Source organism: Phodopus roborovskii, unplaced genomic scaffold, assembly GCF_943737965.1.
Source record: "Phodopus roborovskii unplaced genomic scaffold, PHOROB, whole genome shotgun sequence".
In the NCBI taxonomy this organism is placed as follows: Eukaryota; Metazoa; Chordata; class Mammalia; order Rodentia; family Cricetidae; genus Phodopus; species Phodopus roborovskii.
The window spans coordinates 14442114-14461101 of record NW_026125295.1 but is presented as its reverse complement, the minus strand read 5'-3'; the positions used below and the strand labels follow the sequence as shown (position 1 = coordinate 14461101).

Sequence of the window (18988 nt, the reverse complement as noted above, 5' to 3'; positions counted from 1 at the left end):
CTGAGGTGTTAGGGAAAGAGACAGGGTGGCTGGCTGAGGGAGGGACTTGAGGGACTTGGGCTAAACTCAGGAATGAAAACTGATGGCTTTAGACAGTTCTCAGAGGGCATATCTAGCAGAATAGTGGGAACAGGGAGGGAACTAAGATTACTTCCTCAGCCTTGGTGACCTTAAACTGTAGCCACGATGGCAACAGTACCAGGTTCCAAGGACATGCACTGTGCTGCTGTCTGGCTTGGAAGACTCCCATTCTCACAGATACATCGAATACCGACTTCCAGAGACTTTTAGAAGAACCTCAGCCTCCAAGCTTTGCGTCACCTGTTGGGACCCTGAGGTATATAACCCTGATACCAGATCTCTTCCCACTGCTGGCCCCAACCCGGTAGCCACGTAGGATTCAAAGTGTATTATAAGTTGGGAAAGGGGTTCCAGACGTTTCCAGAAGACATGTCAGGAAACCAGCATGGCCCAGCCTCAGAGCCTGGGAATGACCTTGACAAGCGAATTTAATACAAGGAAACTTCATCCCTTGGCCCTGATGAAGCCATGCAGCTGCGCCCCCTGCTGGCACACATAGACTGAGTGCTGCTTCAGCTGTGTAGCCCAGATCATGGTTGCTACACAACCAGACTATGTACGGTTCAAAGCGGGGTGGGGGGTGTTGTTGTTGTTAAACCTCCAGACCTGAGAAGGACGGGTCGGAGAAGATATGGAGCCTGCCTTTGCCACTCAGTCCTACGTCCAGGATTGTGCTCTTCTCTCTGACTCTCGGTTTTCCTAATGTAGGATGCCGGCTCCCTGCATTTCCCTGCAACCCTTGGGTTCCGATTCTTCCTTTCCTTTGCCTCCATCACTGAGAACCATCTGAGGACCTTGGTCCAGAGTCTGAACATGGACTGTATGGAGCAACCTGACCTGGTGTCCACTCAGACCCTCAGTCCTCTCCCCCACTCGCCCCCTAATTGCCACAGCTCTGTAGGAAGGAGCGACTTCACCACAAATTATTTTGTTCTAAGAGAAGGACAAAAAGAAAAGAGAAGCAGAGAGGGATGGGGGGTGGCAGAAGGAGGAGAAGATTGCCTGAGCCTGCTTTGTATATTGCTTTAACCCTTGGACTGCCAGGCTGGGAAGGCAGCAAAGGCTCAAGTCCCCAGCTCCCAGCCCATCCGCTTGTCGGATGGCAGTGTCCTTATCTCTGCACCTCTTCGGTCATTCTCCAGCCTTGTCATGCCCTGTCTGCCTGTCTCCCGTTGGATGCTTCTGTCACCTCCTTATTTCCCTCACTGCCAGTCCTTTCTGTCTCTACACGCCCCCACTTCTGCACAGCCTGGTGGCAAGTCTCTGTCATGGTAGCCAGGCCTGTGACCTCTGGTGGTGAAGGAGTCAACTTGGGGTACAAACTTCCTGGAATCATTTGAATGGGTGCACAGACTGGGTCAGGCTTGGAGACACACACACACATATGCATGCACACACCCAAGACCCCAAGCCTAAACAAAGACGCCTGTAGAAATCTGTCTCCGAGACTCACATACAAGCTCCCAGGCTGTATCTAAAGGACCTAGCCTCACCCACTCCAAAGCCCACACCCTGGCATGTGCACAGATAGCAGTGACAAGCCATGTCACATACTAACCATTTATTTACACGCATGTGTACTCAGACTCCACCTCCTAAGGAAGGGAAATGGGTAGATTAATCCTTCCTACCTGGTCTCCCTCAATATTCTGTGCCTTGAATGGCAAAGGATCCTCCAAGGGGCTCCAAGAATTCTCCATAATTTCTGCAAATGGCCTAGGGTGGCACCCACAGAAACATCACATTTCCTGAGGCTGTGTGGAGTAGCAGCTATGTGTATACATGTAAAAGATTCGTGTACATATATGTACATGTGTGGGTGTGAGCATCTTGTTGGGATGTGGTTTATGGCACATGCTTTTTAGCTCCATCTCCCTCACCACATACGCTGCCTTTTGTTTCCCACCCAGCCGACCCTTCCCCTCTGCTGCTCATCGCCACTTTGAATTAATAGTGGATACAATTCATGGCCCCTGGAAGGGGATCCCTGAGGTCCAGATAAAGCAAACTTGGACCCATCAACCACCAACACTGGCCACCAACTAGCTTACACTATACCTTCATCCTAGACGCAAGCACTCTGCGCTTGATAGGACCAAAGCTAGGGTCCTATAGGGATAAGGGCTGAACTGAGCTGAGCATGCAGTGACAGTATATGAGACCATGGTGTGGGAGTTTGGACCACTCTGGCCTCACCCTTAACCTCTGCTTCCTTCTAGATCTACAAGGACAATCGGAACCTGTTTGAAGTACAGGAGAACGAACCACAGAAACTGGTGGAGAAGGTGGCAGGGGACATTGAGAGCCTGCTGGACAGGAAGGTGCAGGCTCTGAAGGTAAGCCAGTGTATTGGGAGCATGAGAGCATTACAGGAAGGCTAGGTGTCGTGGCCTTGACTGGAGACGGTGCTCCAGCCCTCATTGTCACAGAGCACTTGGATCCCTGAGTTTGGGCAGGAGGAACAGCTACAGGACTGTGCGCAGCCATGGCAGTTGTAATTGGGTTTGGCTGCCTATGAGGTGACCTGGCAGACCTAGGCAGTCCTGCCTCCCCCTCCTGCAGGGCCTTGGCACTTTCTCGTCCCTCTCAGTCTCCTGGTTTGTCTGTAAATGGGGGAGGGAGCACTGGGTCAGAAGAGTGACTAGTATGCCCCTTGGTGGGCTACAGGACCCGGTAGGGAGGGGATGGCACAGAGGCAGCCACAGATGGGGAAGGCTGGAGTCCCTGCTTTGCCCAGATCTTCAATATTTCTCTGCCTGCTCTGGCCCTCAGTCTCCCAATTTATACTCAGAGAGGCTGCAGCTCTCAGGCACTGGGTTTCCATAAGTGGTAAGACCTGCCAGGCTAGCCTGACAAAGCAACCAGATCCCCCCCCCCAACTGCTCACTCCAAGGATAGAAGGTGGGAAGGGGCCCTCAGGAGCTTCAAAGTCATTCATAAATGGGCAAGAAGCATCCATTCTGACCCTAGATAAGTGGCACCATTGCAAAGCAGATAGCAACATCTGCTTAAAAAAAAAAAAAAAAAGAAAGGAAGAAAGAAAGAAAGACAAAAAGAAAAGAAAAAAGGAGGTCTTTATATGCCCTATAACATGGATGAACTGAAACACATCATGCCAAGTGAAAGAAACCAATGACAAAGGCCACATGTGTGATCCTATTTCCATGAAATGCCAAGTAAAGACAAATCCATAGACATGGAATGCTGGCTTACTGGTTACCAAGGGGTAGTTGGGAGGAGAAGGGCTGGTGAATACAGGGTCTCTTTTTGGTGGTGATGAAAATATTCTAAATTTAGATTATGGTGGTAGTTGTGCAACTCTAATTATACTAAGAACCACTGAAATGCATGTTTAATGTGACTAAATTTGCTATGTCAATTAAATCTCAATAAAGCAATTTTTTAAAAATTAGCACATCTATCCACGACTATGGCCAGGGTCAAGTCAAGGGAACTAGCCTGGATCCTCCATATCTAGACCCCAATAAAGAAGGAAGCCCCCTTTCCAGTAACCCCACTGGCCAACTACTTAAGTGCACAGAAGAGGGTTAGGCTGGCCTTCTAATTGGAGGGAAAATGGGTTCTAAGGATCGCCCAACAATTACGAGCCCAGCAAACCAAGAGTTGTGCCTAGACAACCTAGTCTCACCTGATTTTTGGGATATCTTGGTCACAGACAGGCTTCCACAGAAGGGGCAAAGCCAGTTTTCAGTTGTAGGGGGTCAAAGGTCTCTCCCTATTAGTATTCAACCATGTGCTCACCTACTCAGCTAGCATGTCACACCTAACCCACACTCTCTCCCAAATGTGTCCCTTTTTATCTTATTCTGACTCCTTGCCCCGCCCTCATTCCAGACCCTTAGTTTGCACACTGCTTCCTAGTTTTCCTGCCCCCTCCCAATTTGAAGAATATGCTGTCTTGCTCAAACTTTTTTTTTTTTTTTAAAGATAAGGTTTAAGCATGTAGCCCAGGCTGGCTCATACTCCCAATCTTCTTGCCCATGCCTCCTGACCTGGGGTTACAAACATACACCACCATACCTGGCTTGCCAGCCAAATTAGTGCCAACATGAGGTATGTGTGGGAAAGGTCATGTTCATGTCTTTGGGAGCATCGCTCGCAGACTTCAACATGGGTTGCCTTGGTAGAGGCTGTGCTGAATGGTGGCAATGAATGCAACCCAGAATGCAGGCTCCATCATCTTCCTCAGAATCCATAGTCCTAAGTCGTTCCCTACTCCCCTGAACCCAACACTACAGGAACAACCAACTTTAGCAGCAGAGGAGTCTGGGGCATGACCACAGGCTTGGAGTCTTAGTCCAACTCTCATCATGTACCCCACGTGCTCATCCCTGCCTGAGAGACAAGACGGATATTTGCCTTCTTTCACTGAGCTGACAGCATCAGCCTATTCCCCATTACACAGTCAGGGCCGAATACAAAATGATCTTCAGTGGAAGAATGATGGGAAAAGCACGTGCCACGTGGTCAGTGTATCACAAGTCATTCTCAAAGCAACCCCAAAAGGAAGTCTTTGCCTCTTCCTCTTATAGAGGGGCACAGTGAGGCCTGGAGGTGTCTGGACAGGATGCAAGAGAACCAAAATTAAAACACAGGTCTTCCTGTCTCCGATCCTGGCCTGTGTCCCAAGTCCTGGCCACAGTCCCAAGGCATGCACTAAGGCTACAACCCTTACCATCCCAGCATCTCCTTCTGTGGCGGTCTGACTTCAGACTCATTCTGCATCCCCAGAGGACAGAAGGACTGCCTACCCCTTGGTTCTAATTGGCCAAAGTAAGCTTTGAACTTCGTTATGCTTTAAATTTGCTTTCAATCGAGTTCTACTCCTTTTCTTCTTTCCCACATTTGTGTGCAGCCTGAGTGCAAGTGAGGGAGGGGCTGGGGGGGTCTTGACCCCCCATCCCCCATTCCATCATTCCTCCTCCCCTGGACCCCATCCAGTAATCCAATTTAAAACACTTGATCCGGTGTTGAATCTTAATTTGCAAAGAGGGGGCTGAGCACCACAGGACACAAGTTCACTATTGTCCAGTCAGGGTCCATCAGATAGAAGCCGGCCAGCTCAGGGCCTTGCAAGCACAAGCAAGCAGTGTCCCCAGATTCAGGAACCATGCAGGTCTCTCTGCTTTGGACACGTGAAGGGGACCCTGTCTTGAAACTTCAGCTGCCGACGGAGATGAGGCCTTTGAGCCAGGGCGTTTTGGGGACTTGAGCCCCAGAAGGGACAAGACGGTGCCTGAGTGCCTATTGTGCACCATGAGAACTTGGGCAGATTGAAGCACAATTGCCATTGCCACCATCCCCTCTGAACTGAGGACTTGGCACAGCCCCTTTCTCGGAAAGGTCATTTATTCATTGTTATGTTCCCCCTCCGTGTTGTTGTTACCAGTGTTCACTTACGGCCAACCATGTACTAATCATCCCTGTGCTGTGGCTGAAGGCGCAGCAGGGAAGAACAGGCCAAGGTCATCCATCTCAGTCCCTAGCTTCCTTCTCTGTGCCCCTAGTGCCAGTTACTCAGGAGGCTAAGGTAAGAGGATTGCTTGAGTTCAAGAGTTCGAAACCACCAGTCAACATCAAGGGGCCATGTCTCAGAAACATAAATAAAACTAAGGGCATGGGCACCCTCCCTTCTCAGTGCCTCTAGCTTCACAACTCCAGGAGCTGTCATTCATAAAGGACAGTGTCCTTGAAGGCTGTGTTGCTTGCCACCCATCCCTGGCACCTTGGCTGTGTGGCTCAGGAAGAGGTCTTGGGTAAAGTGAGAGGTAAGCCCACAAGCAAGGGCACAATGGCTTAGTGAACTGGCTGCCAGAGAATGGGAATCCCAGGCAGGGCCAGGGCACCCAAGACACGGCACCAAGACCAAAGCCCATTACTGTACACAGCAGTGTAGAAACTGGCGGCCTGCTCCAGAAGTCCTTTTGCTTTCCGTCTTAGACAAGCTGGAGCAGTGGTAGAGCCTGGCTGGGACTCCAGAGCCCAGAAACTCAGGCACCTTCATACATGCCACCATTGTGACCATGTGGAATTAGTCATCTACAGAAGGACAGGACCTTGATGTATGATGACCTAGTGACCGTGGACAAATCCCTATCCCCTCAGCTTCTTTCTTAGACAATGAGTGTCCCTCCCAAAGGCCCCCCCCACAAAGTTCACATGGGAGGGGCAGGGGGAAGTGCAGTCCTAGCCTTGGATCTGGGGGTTCCAGTGGGCAGCACCCCCACCGTCAGTGACCTCTGGGGAATTAGCATCATTTAAAGAGTAGAATTAAAAACCCTTCTGAGCGCAGTGGCCCCGCTTTTGCTGCTAATGGCCACTTAACCCAATTAGCTGATGCATGTTGGCGGTGCGGCCGGCCGGGTCTGTTCAGGAATGGAGCTCTGAGCTGGGTGTTCAAGGGGGCAGGAGGGAGAGGCCAGGGGCCTGAGGACAGGCTGTTCTCTGTCAGGACAGGAAGGTTCCTCCCAGTTCCGCCTCAGTACCAAGGGTGTTTTGAACTGGATCAGTCCCTGTGGGGCAGGGCCTGCTCCGAGCACTGGAGCACCCTTGCCCTCTACCCACTAGATGCCAGTAGCACGCCACTCTAGCGATTGTGTCTCCAAGTACAGCCTCGTGTTTCCCGGTCAGATGGCACAGGGATGGGACGATAATGAATAGAAGTCCCACAAGCAGTGGGTCACTGGGGGCAGGAGCCTCAGCAAGAGGGAGACTCCTTTCTTCCAAAGGGACAGTAGGGAAGGCCACCTGGAAGAGGCCGCAAGAATGGTTGGGCACTGAGACGGCTAGAGGTCAGTTCAGCTGGGTCCGGGGTGCATTCATTGATGAGGGTCCCACAAATAGGTTGGTCCTGGGAAATCCAGGCCATGAGTCATCTGCCAAGCTCTGACCTGCAGTAGGAGCTTTGTAAGCATTTGTGGAACAGATGCTGGACCTTGGCTCCAGATTCTGCTGGGGCTCAAATTCTGGGATGGGGGGGGGACTCCAGTTCCGAGAAGCTCAAACAGGTACAGTAATGGCAGGCTGACAGGCAAGGGAGTCTGTAGCACCCTTTGTCTCCGCCCACCCTTCTCTGAGCAATTAAAAGGTGTTTATGTGGGGCTGGCAGTGGCTTCTGCCTCCCTTCCATTACGAACATTAAGAGATCTTGACCCTTCCACTTTCCCGCTCTTGAAAGGATCTGCAGACACGTGGAGCCAATTAGGCGCACGCGTGGGCGCCGAGGGCCTGAGCAGCCTTTTCTCCCTGATTGCGGCGTTTACAGCTGATTATTCTCCCCTCACCCAAACAGTGCTGCTTCCTGGCAAGGTGCCACCCAGAGGAGCTAGCTGGGGGCCCCTGGGGACAAGGATGCATTGGATGGCGCTGGGCATCTATCGAACACCTTCCATGTGTGTGGCCAGAAGGAAGACAGGTGGGGAAGCCCAGGTAGCAGTGAGGCTCCTCCTAAGCCACCATTTAGGGATGGAGGTCAGGGAAGGATCCTCAGAGGAGGTGGCCTGAATGTGTGTAGAAGTTGGTGATCACTCTCCACACACCCAGTCATCCTTGTCCTTGAAGTCAGCCAGCATGCACAAGAGAAAGACACACTGTTCCAGTTCCCAGTGGACGTGAGTGTGGAGCCCTCCTCTCCTGCCTGCATCCTGGTGGGATGGCCAGAAGACCCTGGAGATACTCTGGAGGACTCCAGGCTGTGCTAGTGGGGCCAAGAGCAAGTCTCGTGGGTCATTGTGGGGACCATACAGGTACAGGGTAGCTGGGCCATAGCCAAAGGATCCCAGAGTCTCATCATTCCGTCATCTTTACTTACCCAGCCTCCAGAAATGCCAAATTGTCTATTTGGAGCCGGCCTCCTCCAGTCTCAAATTGCCCTTGTGCAGTAGGCTCTGGGATCTCCAGAGAAAGGGGCCCGGAAGAGCCACAGCCATCCCCCAGCATCTGCTAATCACCAAGGGGATGGTGATTGGGGTGCAACATCTCTAAGGTCTAGGAGATGAAACACACATGCTGTAGCTGAGTTTTCCCCAGTGGTAGAAGGTTGGAGCAAGGGGCTGATAGCTTGAATGTATTAGGCCAGGAAGCAACATTGCCTTGACTCGGGGGCAGGGCCAACTAGATGGAGGAAATGATCCCTGAGCCCAAGGAGGAACACTGAACTCCACTCCCCAGACAAGGCCTGCACTCAGGAAAGAGTCCCCTCTACTTGCGCCTACTCTTCTGGGACTGGTGGGGGTAGGGAGTCCTAGCTGGCAAATGGAGAGCTCCTGCGAGGCAGGGGAAAAGGACCGACAGGTGGCACAAGGACAAATCAGACTAATTTAGGAGCATAGAAGTGAGAAATTTAATTGAGTCTTAATAGCATGTGGCCCTTGTTCTGAAACCCTTGTGTGTGACGGCTGAGAAGGGTAATAGTGTGCCAGCCAGGCCGATCCTGACCCTCCAGGCCCCAGATTTCAAGGAGACAGACAATAATCTATCTACAGGGTGTCAGTGTGCAAATCGGTCACCATGAGAAGCCTAGGATGACAGCCTGGAGGAGGTGGCAACTTAAACCCAGTCTTAGAAGACAGGAGGAATTGTCAAAGGCAAAAAGCAGGGCTATCTCAGCAATGTCTATCCCGCGCTGGCCTGGTAAGGAGCATGCGCAGAAGGTGCAACCGGTACCTCGGTTTCCACTGCAGGGAAGAGGCGATGTGGCAGGGGGTGGAGCTAGGGACAGAACTCATAGTCTGATGTCTGGAATGCTTAATGCACATCCTTAAGCGTGGTCCAAGCATGCTCTAGGAGCAGATTCCCCAGTTTTCTGAGCTTAAAGCCATGTAATGGACAGCACCTCCATGGGGACAGTGGGTGCCTATGGGAGAAAGCACTGGTTCAGAAGCTGGTGTCATTGACCTCGGGTGGTAGACAGGACACTGAGGGCGTGAGAAGACAGGGACAGTGCGCATAGACCTAAGGGAGTACAGTCTGAAGGTGACATTGCTGTGGACCATGGCACAAAGTATGGAGCTTGGGGCTAAGCCTGAGGGGCCTGGGAAGAGGAGGATGTAGCCAGGGAAGGAGGAAGAACGTAGAAGAGGCACACAAGTTCAGGGGCCAGAAGTAGACCTTCGGCCCCACCCAGTCCTCTGGGGACTTGACAAGGAACCCTATTCCCGACACGCAGCTCCACGGCTCCCAATGTCAAGGCTACGCACGCAGCGCTTCCTACCTTCTGGCCCAAGCCATGGAACCGGTGTTTGGGAGACTGGGCATGGTCGCTGGCCCTCTGTTGCAGCCTCCCCATGTTTGCCCACTCTGTTCCTCAGTGAATGGGAGTCGTCCCGCATTTGCTGTGTGAACACCAGCTGGAGCCCAGCTATGGTGATTGCTGAAGACATGAGGCTGCATCCTCCAGCCTCCTGGGGACCTGGGATTCGGCCCTTACGTGGCAGGGTCAGGGTCAGTGAGCTATTGGGTATATCTCCTCAGCTACAGCCTCTACATTTGTCCACGGGAATGCCGAGTACGATGAGGCAGATAACTGGAACCAGGGAAAGCAAGTTCCCCATACACAGCTCAGGACTTCTAGGCAGAGGCTTTGGGGCTAAATTACGAGGTTCCCCAGCCCTTTGTTCAGGGTCCCTCTGACCTCCCATAACCCCAGGTCCCCTCCTCCCGTGTGTCCCCAGTCACCAGGTCCAACGGCCTAAAAGAGGCCTAGGCAGGCGATCAGATGAATAGACAGGCAGTAAGGCAGAAACAAGGCAAGGGACAGAGACTGCATGACTCCAGGAGGCCATGAACCAGGGAAGCCGATGTCCGTACAGGAGTGTAGAAGCCTGAGACAGTGGGGTGAGCCAGTGCACCGGGGAGATGCAGGTGCTGGCTCTCAAAAACAGATGGGAACAGAGGAGCAGAGAGTAGTGAAGGAGCAGGCCTTCCAGAGATGGGCCTTAGAGAGTGATTGACTGGGAACAAGACACCTGGGTGAAGAGACAGGTAAGGTCACAGCCACCACTGTCACTCAGCCTCAGGGCATTCTGCTCGCCGGTTCATTTCTCTGCTTGGTTGCCTTACCTGTGAGGTGGGTGCTGAGAGTCCACACGGTGGGTTTACTGAGTGATGCCCTCTGTGGATGTGGAGACTCCTGGAGGAGAGGCTTCTGGAGGGTGGACTCTGGGGTGGGACGTGACAAGGCTGATCTTCCTGCTTCACTCCACTTTGGGGTACTTGGAAGCACAGAAAAACTGTCACTGAGGCCAAGGCCAGGGGAAAGGGGGTAGTTTGCCCCTCAGTGAGCAGGGAAAGCCTTCTGAAAGAGGAGAGGAAGAGGGGGCGGAGCTAGATGCCTGAGCTCTGGAGTGGTCCATACAGTCTCCAACACGGGAAGTAGGGCTACTCAAAGGAAAGGGGAGGCCATCATGGGTGTCAAGAGAGGGGCTGAAGGCCTGCAGCCTCATGCGGGAGGGTTGGAGGGACCTCAGACCCAAGAGAGGTGGCAAGAGTGGGTTGATGGCAGCCCGGTAAGGAGATGGGAGTCCAGACACTTCCCGGTGCTCACACGTATGAGGCAGGAGACATTGAAAGGGAGTGGGCTGCAGAGTGAAGCCGAGTCCCCAAGAATCCAAAGGGATTGTCAGGAAGTTGGCAGCACCTGCTGCCTTTCTCCCAAGCCTGGAGCTTGTGGACTATAACAGTAGGATGCTTATGGGCAAGGGCTGCTGAAAGCCTGGCCTCTCTCAAGTCCCAGGGTCTTGGGTAACTTTGCAGGGGTGATACTGCATCCTGCCTGAAGTTTAGCAGGGCATCTACTGAGTTTACAGCTTGAAGGCCTTTCTCCCAGAGCTGGGGACCTCAGGGCCCTGCTTCTAGCCAGCTTTTAGATAGGCTCCAGACCCAGCCACTCGGGAGAGTTGGGGCCAACAGGTAAGCCACAGTCTATGGACAATAGTGACAACCCAGACTTGTGACTATGGTCTAATTCAGGGGACCACTAACCCCATTCTCCAAGTATCAGCAGGAGTACCAAGTTCCACAATCTCCAAATAACACTGGCCTTTTCCTGCCACTCAAGTGCACACCCGGGCTCCTTTTATCAAATATTCCTCTTCTAATCTCATCTCCCTGTGTGACTACCGTGTAATTAGTTCATTTTGGAAACTATTGCATCTGTCATATTTCCCCTTTACTTTTTCCTCTCCCAGTAAAGGGTGTAAAGGGTAGAGAGAGAGACTTCTGGGTGTAGGGACATCTCATAGGTTAGCTTTGGCTCCCATTTCCTCCACACAGGGCCTCACAAGCAGTGACCCCCCTTAATACATCCTGGCCCCAGCCTGATAAGTAGAAGCAAATCAGTGGGTTAGGCCTGAGGATGTCAGAGCCCTCCCTATGCCAGGAGGAAGGGACTGCACAGACCTCAGCCCTTCCCAAGAATATCCACCCATTTCATTCACACCCAAGCATTGCCCAATCACAGAGCTCAGACTGGTAAAATACATGGTGGTGTTGCTACCCACAACCCAGCATGTAATGGTCAAATGTGTACATAAGTAAGCAGAGGTGGTAGATGAGCCCTCAGGCAGGGGCCCCTTGAAGCCATTGTCTATAGACAAGATACATGCAGAACTCCACAGTGGGTTGCATGTCCCTAGGCCTTGGCCAAGCATGACAGCTCCTGATCAAGCCTCAAGCCTCATCTTCCTGGGGTCAGAAATGTCTGGGGCTAAGCAGAGGGAGCAGCCCCTAGTTTAGGCCAATTGGTTGGTTGATTTTGTGTTGATTCTGTTTTAAAACAGGGTCTTATAGGTAGCCCAGGCTGGCCTCCAAGTGATTCTGCTTCAGTCTCCTGAGTGTTAGTATTGTTAATGCGTGCTGTCATGCCCAGCTTTAAGCTCTCACTCAGAATGCTCCCAGGCTGGCCATCAGAGCTGAGCCCCATATCCCCATTCTGCCAACGGAGAACTAAGGCTGCATTGCACAGGGCCCAGCCTGCCCAGCCTGTGCATCGCAGGAAGCAACTGGAAGAGCTGGGCTCGGAGCCTTGGCTGGTGTGGCCTACTTTTCTGCTCCCCGGCCCCGTGTGTCCCCGCCTTTTCTTGCTGAGATTCCCTCGGGATGTGAATTCTCTTAAACTTTTAATTAAAAACATTCTCCTTTCTCCCTTCAAGGGTTACTTCCCTGTGATTTTCCTCTTAGAAGGCAGGATGGGTGAAGGCAAGGAGTGGAGGTCAGGCCTGTCTGGGTCTCAGTAGAGGATCCTGGAACCAGGCCCTAGCCCTAAGGAGGAAACGCCACTCTGTGGCTTCCCAGCTCTGCCTGGGGAAGGATTTCCAAGGACCTGGATGTCATGTTCAAAGTAGAGCTTGTGTAAGGGTGACACACACAAGGCCCCCAGAAGCTCTACTTCTGCATTGTGGCTCCGAGACACAGCATATGCCCATTAAACAGTCCAGGACTTCCCTGAGTAAAGGAGCCTCCTGCTTCTCTTTGAGGGTGCTGTTAGCTGTTAGCTGTGGCCTCAGGGTCAAATATGAGTCCATGGGTTGCAAGCTAAGGGAGTACCTACCAAGGAAGTTCAGCCCTGGACTGTATCAAGGGTCTCAAGGTCACCAATTAGGTCACTGAAGCATCACATGTCAAATTCCCAACTCAGAGCTCAGGGGCACATTGTCAGATCTTGGCTCACAAGATCAAGGCCCGAGGGATGCTGGAGATACAGGTCCTTGACCTCAGGGAACCAAATCAGAATCTGTAATTATAGGACTGGAGGGGGCTAGTCCAGCTCTTTCTCTCAGGCAAGTGACCTGTCAGTCTACATCTACACCGACCCTGAAGACAGATGCCACCACGTTTCCAGCTCCCTGCTTCACAATTAGAACCGTTTCAGAGTTCTCTGTTGGGTCAAACCACGTTTGTGCTTGCTGAACCCTAGGCTGTTCCTGGGCCGAATGTAGAGAATTTTGGTATAGATACTCTACCAAAAGCTCTCCCTAGCCTAGGAAATTGAATTGAGTCTCTACCACCCCTATCTCTAGTACTCCTCCAAACCTCCACAGCATGTTACAAACTCACACATTTTCCCAGGGATATCCATGTATTACACTGAGATGCTCCCAGTAGGTTCTATTTCTCTACCCTCAAGGCAGAGGCCATCCCCATGTAAGCCCTGCACGCCTAGAAATTCAGAATTCAAGCCAGGCAGGCCCCAGCCTTAGAGGAACAGAGGCATTACCAAAGGACTGCATGCCTCTAGGTGATCCCTTCCCTCCACCTCCCTCTCCTGCTCTAGCCTGAAGCAATAGAGACAGCCAGGAGGCACTAAGGGGGCTGTGATGAGGTGTCAGCCCTGTGGAGCCAGAATGAGACATGCACACACACCACACACACACACACATACCACACACCACACCACACACACACACACACACACCATACCACATACACACACACACCACAGTACACCACACACACACACACCACACATACACATACCACACACCACACCACACCACACACACACACCACACCACACACACACACACCACACACACACACCACACACACCATACCACACACACACACCACACTACACCACACACACACACACCACACACACCATACCACATACACACACACACCACACACACACATACACACACACCACACAGACCATACCACACACACACCACACCACACACACACACACACCATACCACACACACACACACACACCACACAGACCATACCACACACACACCACACTACACCACACACACACACCACACACACCATACCACACCACACACACACACCACACCACACACATACACACACCACACAGACCATACCACACACACACCACACTACACCACACACACACCACACACACACACCACACCACACACACCACACTACACCACACACACACACCACACACACCATACCACACCACACACACACACATACCACACACCACACCACACACACACACACACACCACACCACACACACACACACCACACACCATACCACATACACACACACACCACACTACACCACACACACACACACCACACACACACACCACACCACACACACACATACCACACACCACGCCACACACACACACACATACCACACACCACACCACACACACACCACACTACACCACACACACACACCACACACACCATACCACACACACACACACACACCACACAGACCATACCACACACACACCACACTACACCACACACACACACCACACACACCATACCACACCACACACACACACCACACCACACACATACACACACCACACAGACCATACCACACACACACCACACTACACCACACACACACACACCACACCACACACACCACACTACACCACACACACACACCACACACACCATACCACACACACACCACACTACACCACACACACGCACACCACACACCATACCACACACACACACACCACACACACACACCACACAGACCATACCACATACACACCACACTACACCACACACACACCACACACCACACTACACCACACACACACCACACACACCATACCACACCACACACACCACACACACACACCACACACACACATACCACACACCACACCACACACACACACACACCACACACCATACCACACACACACACCACACTACACCACACACACACACCACACACACCATACCACACACACACCACACTACACCACACACACACACACCACACACCACACCACACACACCATACCACACACACCACACTACACCACATACATCACACACCACACACACACACACACACACACACACACACACACGTCTTCTAGGCTGCTCTCAACATCCCTCCTGAGACATCCTGCATGTCCTCTGCTTGGTAGACTCTGAGACCACCCCCAATGGCCTGGGAGTGAGCTAAGGGAGATATCACCACAGGAATAAGGAGTTAAGAAACCTGTGGGCCATTTAGGAAAGACAGAAATGAAGCATGGCGCAAAGGCCCAAAGTACAAGAACTTGAAGGTAGAAACAAGACCATTTGAAGTTCAGGGTCATCCTCAGCTATATAGTGAGTTTGAGGATAGCCTGAGCTATTTATTATCAATAAGTAAATGAACAGAAGCTGGGGAGATAGCTCAGTTGATCAGTGCTTGCTGTGCAAGTGTGAGAACCTAAGTTCAGGCCCTGGCACCCCTGTAAAAGGCCAAGCATGGTGGCACACACTTGTAATCCCAGCATTAGGAAGGTGGAGAGAGGAGAATCATTGGAGCTTGCTAGCCCCCCACTCTAACCAACTGGCCAGCTCAAGGAAGGTTCACTAAGACATCTTGACTCAAAAAAATAAGACAGAGAAGGCATTGAGGGAGACAGGCTTGCCCTCACACCTCCATACACAACTACACACACACACACACACACACACACACACACACACACACGGGATTGTGGCGGGAGAGGTAGAGCGGGAAAGATGACAGAGGGCAGTAGGAGCCCTGAACCTCGGGCACAGGACTGGGGCCAGGCATCAGAACCCTGGCGGCCTCTTGAGGAAGCAGAGGTCACTCTTGAAGGCGTGTTGAGCACTGACTGTGCCTGCACTGGTGTCCAGCCCTGCCGAGCCCCAGATGCGCCTGCTCCCTTTTATAGGTATGCTGAGGCTCGAGGGCTGACAGTCTTAGGAAAGGAGCCTGTGTGTCTCTCCTCTGGCCTTGCCTCTTGCAGCCCTACCGTCTCCTTGTGGGGCAGTAATTCCCGAACCAAGGATGGCAATGTTCTTCCTCCCACTGTAGCTTATTTCAGTTCCCTGAGCCCCATCATGCCACGCTCCACTCATTTATTAATCCTCCAAGCATGCGGGGAAAGTCCAGAAAGCCGGAGAGGTCAGAAAAGGCTGCTCTGCCCCTTCAAGGCACCTTGGGCCCCACATAGACATTCAAATAAAACCTGTGCCTGCAGTCTCCATCTTCAGTAGGTTTCCCCACACCCCCCACACCCCGTCGGCCCCAACATTCCTTCTGCCTTCCTAGACACTTTTCTCTTAGGCCACATTCCTTTAGCCCCATCTTGCCTTCTTGTCCTCTACAATCCCCTCTACCTTACAGGTTTGTTTTAATAGCTCATGGTATTTCCAGCCCTCAACCTCACAAGGCCCCCTCCATGGCCCAAGGAAGGACAAAGAGGAACCAGGTCCCAGCCGACTTGACAGAATCTGGCCCAAGGCTGGGGCTGTAGCACAGCGGTGAAAGGTGTGCCAAGCATGTGTGAGGTTCTGTGTTCAGTCTCCAACCCTGGGGCAGGAGTGGAGGAATTGGTTCAAAGTGGGCTATAGCCATGGAGTGACAGGGGTACAAAATGAGGGGGACCAAGCTGAAGAGGCCTAGGAGGTGACTAGAGAGAAATGAGCGGAACGAACGAGGCTCCGGGTAGAAGGAATGGTCCATGAAGGATAGGATATGAAAATGTATCACAACAAACACATTCAGGATCCCCTTTCTCACACAGGTCTAAGCACACATGTCTTACATCCATCCAATCATCTGTTCATTTAAGAAATAGTTACTTTGCACACATGTCTTACATCCATCCAATCATCTGTTCATTTAAGAAATAGTTACTGGGCCCTGACACCATTGTGATTAAAAGGGGGGAAAATACCTCTGCCTCCCACAGTGCCTGTTTAAAGTTAAGTCCTTGCCAGGCAGTGGTGGCGCACGCCTTTAATCCCAGCACTTGGGAGGCAGAGGCAGGCAGCTCTCTGTAAGTTTGAGGTCAGCCTGGTCTACAGAGTGAGTTCCAGGACACCTAGGGCTGTAACACAGAAAAACCCTGTCTTGAAAAGCAAAAACAACAAAACAGCAACAAAAGTTAGGTCCTGTGAGAGCCAAAAGAGAGACCTGATGTTAGCAAACGGGCACTTCACAAGTCCTAAAGTGAGGTAGATGGAGGCACCCTAAGGAATGGTCTGGCAAGGTCTGGAGCTTGTTGCCAGCAATATTTATTTGGTATTTGCTATCGGGCCTTCAGAGGTTGTTATACACGAGAGAGCCCATGATGATCCAAGTGTATATTCTTCATTGTAAAAGTGGCCAAAGTGGGCCTGGAATGCAGGTCTCTGGAGTATAAGAGGAGCATAAGCGTACTGGCAAAACTCTTCCATATCCAAATCCAACCTTGGCGTCACAAAGGCTCCTTCCGATCTTTCTGCATAGCACCTCCTACAGCCTGAAGGTTGAATTGCAGCCCTGGGAAGCTCCTTTTGGGGTAGAGCCAGCCCTGGCTAGGTACCCTCTGATGCCTGTGTCCTTTTTAAGCCAACAAATACAACTAGGGACCCATGGCCCTCAGTGTATCCCCTTAAAATGGCAACACGATTCCTAGCCTGTCTGTCTTACTGGGCAGCTGTGAAAAGGGAGTTCTAGCTCCTATGTTCTGTGTTCCCCGGAAGACCTTTCTGCTAGGGGGACATAAAGCTGCCAGCCTACCTTATGTGGTAACCGGACCAGTGGCTGGCTTCCCCTCCTCCTCAGTGGCCCTGAAGCCATCCGTCACTTACAAATTCTCTTTATTTCTAAATAAAATGATTTGTTAATTTGAGTGAGTGATCGCCACTCGTCCGAGGCTCTTTGCAGGCCCAGGAACAGCTTGTGGGCTCCCGGAGCCCCGCGCCGCAGGCCTGGCGCAGACTTGCAGGGGTTGTTTTCGATTTAAATGTGAATTGAATGAGGAGAAAAATGTTTCTCTTGGCAATTCCATAGGAGCTCGCTCTTCTGACAGATGTTGGAGTTTATTATCCCATCGGGCCTGCGTTTTGTTGAGCAGAATTGCTAATTATTTCAGAGACCGGGCCACAGCCAAGGAAGGAAAGGAGGTGGCAGGCGCGGCTTTGGGCGGAGTCTGTTGAGGGCAGGTGCTGAGACAAGGGGCCCCTACGTGCCCTCCTTGAATCTGCAGATATTTTGGATCCAGCCTACCCTGCCCACCCCTTAATTTCTGTTCTGTGTGACACTCTGGAGGAGGCAACAAGGCCTTTTGTACCAGCATTACTTTGACCTTATGGCAAAGACTCTAGAAGGTGACATTTGGGAATGAATTGCTTGTGTTTAGTGGGTCCATGGGTGGCAGATGGGGGAAAAAAGCAATTAGAAAGAACCCAGCACGTTTCTTCCTGTGTGTCACCAAAGTTGTCCTCTGGAAGGACTTTACCTCGGCTGAGGTGTGTGGGGTCTGTGTCTTTGGAACCACAGCTCTGTGCGGGCCTATGGGAGTCTGGTATGTCTGAGTGCTGTTTCAGGACACACAGCCTGGAGTGGCTTTGTGAATCTGATGCCTGTGTTTGTTCTGCCTTCGAAGGATACTACTTCTACCTCGTTTCTGCCCCCCAGCTGCAAGGGGAAGAAGGCCTTGAAAAAATAAGGCCATCCGAGACTAGACCTCTGTTGGAACAGGCCAGTACTGGCCAGGGTGCTGGAGCAGCCCAGATGTCATGCATTCTGTGGTAAAGTGAGTCGGGGGTGGGTTTGGAGGCGGAAACCCTGACCTCTGTTCCAATCTGCCCTGGACCTGAACCTCACTGTGAGTACACACGGCCCGGGCCTGAATCTCTGACACTGGTGGAGTGAGGCGTGGTATTCCCCTTAGTTTCGTCTGTGAACAGCCCCTCCCCCTTACCCCACCTCCCCATCCCAAGCCTCCAGACAATAGGCTGGGTGTGCTGACTATCCCAGCCCTGGCAGCCAGGGATTCAACCCGGTCCCCTCCCCCTCCTCACCCTTGTCCCACCCCGTTCCCTGAACTCAGCTTCCTGGGTTTAACAGAAAGGCGACAGCAGCTGGGCAGGATTTTATAACCCTAATTAACACAAGATTCCCTGGGGTCTCAGCT

General features: G+C 52.0%; 1 protein-coding gene across 1 annotated transcript in view; it reads left to right on the top strand.

Moving 5' to 3' along the window:
* Nucleotides 1-18988, top strand: part of Cacna2d2 (calcium voltage-gated channel auxiliary subunit alpha2delta 2) — a 130073-nt gene that overhangs the window by 61804 nt on the left and 49281 nt on the right. Inside the window, exon 3 of the mRNA XM_051205055.1 lies at nt 2301-2417. Coding sequence (XP_051061012.1) covers nt 2301-2417 — 117 coding nt within the window. The remainder of the gene's footprint in view (nt 1-2300; nt 2418-18988) is intronic.